At 38.3% G+C, this 5,162-nt stretch overlaps 1 protein-coding gene across 2 annotated transcripts in view; it reads left to right on the forward strand.

Annotated features, from left to right (window-relative positions):
• Positions 1 to 700: 700 nt before the first annotated feature.
• LOC109291538 (multidrug resistance protein 1-like) overlaps positions 701 to 5,162 on the forward strand; it is a 59,029-nt gene continuing 54,567 nt past the window's right edge. For both annotated transcript variants that reach the window (XM_019508562.1, XM_019508563.1), the window contains exons 1-4: positions 701 to 841; positions 2,497 to 2,584; positions 2,678 to 2,726; positions 4,949 to 5,102. In XM_019508562.1, the coding sequence (XP_019364107.1) occupies positions 793 to 841; positions 2,497 to 2,584; positions 2,678 to 2,726; positions 4,949 to 5,102 (340 nt within the window). In that variant the 5' untranslated portion in view covers positions 701 to 792. The remainder of the gene's footprint in view (positions 842 to 2,496; positions 2,585 to 2,677; positions 2,727 to 4,948; positions 5,103 to 5,162) is intronic.

Consider the following 5,162-nt stretch of genomic DNA (forward strand, 5'->3'; position numbering starts at 1 on the left):
AGGTAAGTCATGAAGTATTCGTCCTTGGAAGTTTTTAAGAACAGGTTAGACAAACATTGGCCTAGGACGGTTTAGACAGGGATGCTCCTGCCTTGAGTTGACCTCCTGAGGTCCCTTCCAGCCCAACTTTTATGTGATTGTATGACTAGAAATTGATTCAAAGAAAGTGGAGAAAAATGAGAATTTTTAATTAACCTCCTTCTTTTGATTACATGAGCATATCATGTTGGTTTTGTTTAATTTTTATTTTAACCTGCTTCAAGAGTCGCTGGATGCCATGCAAGGGTAGAATGTTATCATATGCTGTCTTTTGCCATTCTTGTTAAACAACTCCCCATCAGATCTGAAAAGATAGAATATCGTGCATCTTTACTATTCATGGTGATAATCACCATCATGGGATGAATTAAAGATATATTTTATTCAAATACAGTATGGGGTAACTGAATGAAATTGGACAGACTGTTTCATACAGCTCACACAAAGTCTTCCAACCTCACCTTGAAATCTAGAAAACCTGTTGGCTGAGTAGGACAGTACTTTTGGGGTATTAAAAAATGTATACCTTTGGTAAAATTAGTGTGTGGGGTATGTAAAGATAAATATTTTTGCACAGTAGGAGAAATATTGAAAGGAAACAAATAGTGAGTAAAGAAACAGTACCCATACTTTAACATGAATTCTTTTAAATGACTGTTTTCTAAAAGTTGTTTTGTTTTCTTTTTTGTATGGAGGTTTCACCGAGAGTGATTCAGTTCCATATCTGAACCATCTGTACAACAACATAATAAAATGAAGGACAATTTTATAAATCAAACAAGAAAGGAACTGCCTGATTCTGGTAAGTTGTTTTGTTTTGTTTTTTGTCTTTGGTTGTTTGTTTTTAATGCTAGGTTAAAAACAGTTCCACAAGCCAAAAGCCACAAGGGGATTATAAGACTTCCTCAACTTGCACTGAACACATGGTCTATATTTTATTGAAACATTAGCTGGGACATCATATCTCTGGTTTTCACTCTACCAGCTTAGTAAATGCTTAGTGAGTTTCAAAATAATTAAGATCTCCCTCTGGGGAACTTCTATGCACTTGAGTAGCTGAGTTCAAATGTGGCCACTCACAGGGTAGAGTTATTTATGCGGAATGAGGCCTGAGAATGCAAATGTTCTGTTATACAAGTCAAATGAATCTAGAGATATTTTATTGCATTTGAATGATTATATAAGCCAACAAAACACAATAGTTTCCTTTTAAGTCTGTTTTCCCGTACAAAATTGTTATGAAAACCAATGGTGGAAGACAATGGGGGAAAATATACTGATAGTGACAGAACAGGCATTGTAGAGCTAGATTAGACAGTGATTTAATCATCCCTTATCATGTAGTTCACAATCAGTTAACTATTTCCCTGTGATCTTACTGGCTTATTTTATTTTTGATGGGGGACGTCCCATGCTTGTTCTTTTCCCCCTTACAGTTTGATTTTAAGCTCTGTTGGTTAATGGTCCTCCTTTTGTATAGAACCTAGTGCAATGGAACCAGGCCTTGTAGGCACTATTGCAACAACATAACTATTGCAGCAACAACAAAAAAATACTAAGTATGTCTTGAAAAACTTAAGCAAGTTCTTAATTTTACATACTAGGCATATCTACATGTGCATTAGTGTACTCTTCCTAATATGCATTCATTTAGTACCTCACATTGGATGTACTAAATTAATGAGCATTAGGCTGCCCTAATGTGCAGTAGTATATGTGAATGCTTTTTCGGTGACACTTACTGCACTTCAGCATGATTTTTTACTTGCCACTTTAATGCACAGTAAAATAGGCTACTGTGGACTAAAGCACAAAAGCACATGTGTACACACACCCCTGTAAGCAGTTCCATGGATTTCGGTGGAACCACCCTTTTTCTGTATGTTAAATGTGTGTAAGTCTTTGCAGGGCCCAAGCTTTTTTTATTATTATTACTATCTTATTTTTTAAAGCTGTTGTTAAATTATAGGAAAAGTTAATCTTTGGGCTGAAAATGAAGTTTGTTCTCAGCACAGAAGTGATTGGGGTACGCAGGAAGTTTTTAAGAGAGAGTGAAAAAAATTGAGGGCATAAGCACATGAACAAACTACCACAAAGTGAAGGAAAATGCAGCATTACCACACCTCAGCTACTGCATAACTGCCCATGTCCATGCTCTTTCATTGGGAGCTAATCTAGTTATTGATTCTAATCTGCTTATTTCATTGTGAGTTAATCTATGATTGTCTTACATTTGCCATGGAGTAAGAACATGTACAGAGGCAGCTACTGTGGAGTAGCAGATGCATGAGGAAGATACTGTGGGGCAGCAGCCCTGCTTTCTTTGCTTCAGGGTACCTTGTTCATGTGCCCATTTTTTTTTTTAATTCTTAAATAATTCAGAGACAGAAACGGGGTGAACCATAGGAAACTGACTCAAAAGACTTAATATTCAAGCAAAATTTTCTTCCTCCACAGAATCTGCATGTAATGGATATAACAATCCTGCTTTCCAGTATGAAGAAAAACCTGAACAAAATGACCATTTAAAGACAACTAAAAAAAAGTAGGGGGTTCTTTGACCAATAAACTGTTTAATATTTTCTGCTGTGCCTGAAACAGTCTCAATAAGCATTGTCTTTTGTTTTAATCTTTCTAGAGAGAAAAATGAGAAGGCAAAAAAGAAGATGGTTGGTATTTTGGAATTGGTTAGTGTACAGTTTGTTGGTTTGATTTACATTTTTCATTATTCCATTTATTTGCTTGTTGTATGTAACAGAGTAAAGTACAACCAGAAATCCACATTTTGTAAGAAGCTATAACAGTGCTGATGCACTTCTCTCTTTTTAAAAATGTGACCTGTTGTGTGAAGTTTCCCAATCCAACTCATTTCCAGGCTTCATATCAATTCAGCACTAGCAGTGTCAGAGGGTGACATTTACTCATGTTAATAGCTAAAGTGGGTACGTAGGACCACGTACTGGTTCCATTAGACTTTTCTTAGGCAAAACACACTATATTATCTAAGGCCCCCTTCAGATGTTATGTTTGTTGCAGAATACTGTATATGGCAGTATTGCATGACAAGTTGTAACATACTAGATGTTTAACCAGTTCATCTCTGGATAAAAAATGGTGGATCAGCCACAAAGATGCTCATTAGAACAGCAACTTCTTTGTGGTGTGGAACTATCATACAATTGCTTTAACATCTGGCCACACACCTTGCACGGTATTTCCATCATGCAATAAAATTCCATGGTATCTGTTACATGACAAATGTGGCACCTGGATGGGAAGAAGGAGGTGCCTTGTTTCTCTTAGGGTGTGTATAGATGTAGAGTTATTCAACAATAGCTTTTAAGGAATCATGGATTAGGTGATAGGGCTGTACGAAGCTTCGGTACCTGATTTGATTTGGTGGAGATTTGGCCTGATTCGGTGGCTGAATCTCCAAATCGAATTGGAGGATCCTTTAATCTCTCTGAACCCTCTGAATTGATTTGGATGTAGATACAGCATTAAATGTTTTTTTTCTACGGACCTCTAGGTAGCAGGAGCTCGTGAATGCTGCGATGCTGGGGCAGATGCAGCGTCCTTCAGAAGCACGGAGGGCTCCCCAGCGCGCTCAGCAGCAGACCCAGAAGTGGACCAGAAGCATTTCCAGTCCACTTCCTGGTCCACCAGGGAGCGCACAGGGGGGCCCATGCCCCCTCCGGCTTGGTGACTGGTGCCTCCTGGGTCTGGGGGGCACTGGGGTCCCCCTGTGGCTGGGGGGAAACAAGGGGGAGGCAGAGCACTCCCCAGCAGACCCAGAACTACTTCTGGTCCACTTCTGGGTTTGCTGCCAAGCACACTGGACAGCCCCTTGTGGTCCTGTGTGATGCCCCAGCACTGCAGTGATCATGAGCCATGCTGCTACCTCAACATGCGTAGAAAAAATGTTTAAAGCTGTGCCTGTGTCCGAATCACTGACTCATCGAATCTTCAGATTCTGATTCAGCCAAATCGAATCGGGGACAATTATCTGAATCAACTAATCAAATCGCTGTCCCTGATTCGGGCTAAATCTGAATCAAATAGGACCCATTTCATACAGCCCTATTAGGTGACCTCAGGCAGTCCCTTCCAGCCATACTTCTCAATGATTCTGTGATTCTAGATAACTATTGCTGAAATAATGCAGTGAGTCAATCCCCTTTGGAACTAGATTAATATAAACCAGAAGTTCCCAAACCTGTGAGTCACAACATCAGCAGATGGGGTTGTGAGGATGGGGGTCTGTGGGTTAGGAGTGAGGTGTCATGCTGAATAACTGGGGTCATTCTGAGGAAACATTTGGGAAGCACAGATCTAAACGGTAAAAAAAAAAAAAAATCATTCTTATTCTAGAATAAGAATGTCTCCACAAAGAGTTATTGAGCTAAATTTAAATTCACCATACTGTCATCTTGAGTAACATTCAAATCTAGATGAACCTTAAACATCTAAGTCCTGCATACTATTTCTGATGGGTAATAGCAATGCTGGCTGATAACCTGTTCTTGTTTACATTTTGCATGTATTATCTCAGTCAATATATGATTTAGTGCAGAGCAATGTATCTGTTACTGATTAGGTGTCATCACTATGAAAAAATGTATGGTACATTCTTCTTTTTTTCCTCTATAGAGTAAGAGATTAACCTTGCTTACCTGCCAGTGTTCCTTAACTTCCTCAGTATTGATTTAAAGATATATGTGTGTGCTATTACAAAGTGCATCCAACGTGTTGTATTTGCTTTCATAGCTTCATAAAACGCTTTTGCATACCTGCAGTGTGAATAGTGTTATGTAAAAAATAAATGTTGTTCTATATGCCTAGTGAAGTATTGGCAAATGTTTGAATTCTTAACAATAAATTTATTCCTTTTTCTTTAATATTCATATAGTTTTACTATGCCGATTGGCTGGATATCATTTTGATGATAGTGGGCTTGCTGGCAGCTATAGCGAATGGGTCTGGATTGCCACTGATGATCATTGTTTTTGGAGAGATGACAAACAGCTTTGTGAAGAGTGGCATGGGAAGAAATATCTCTGAAGGTAAATAAGCAAAGATAAACTTCTAAGTATATATATATATATATATATATATATATATAT

The sequence above is a fragment of the Gavialis gangeticus genome, unplaced genomic scaffold (assembly GCF_001723915.1).
Source record: "Gavialis gangeticus isolate Ggan-Ray unplaced genomic scaffold, GavGan_comp1, whole genome shotgun sequence".
Taxonomy (NCBI): Eukaryota; Metazoa; Chordata; order Crocodylia; family Gavialidae; genus Gavialis; species Gavialis gangeticus.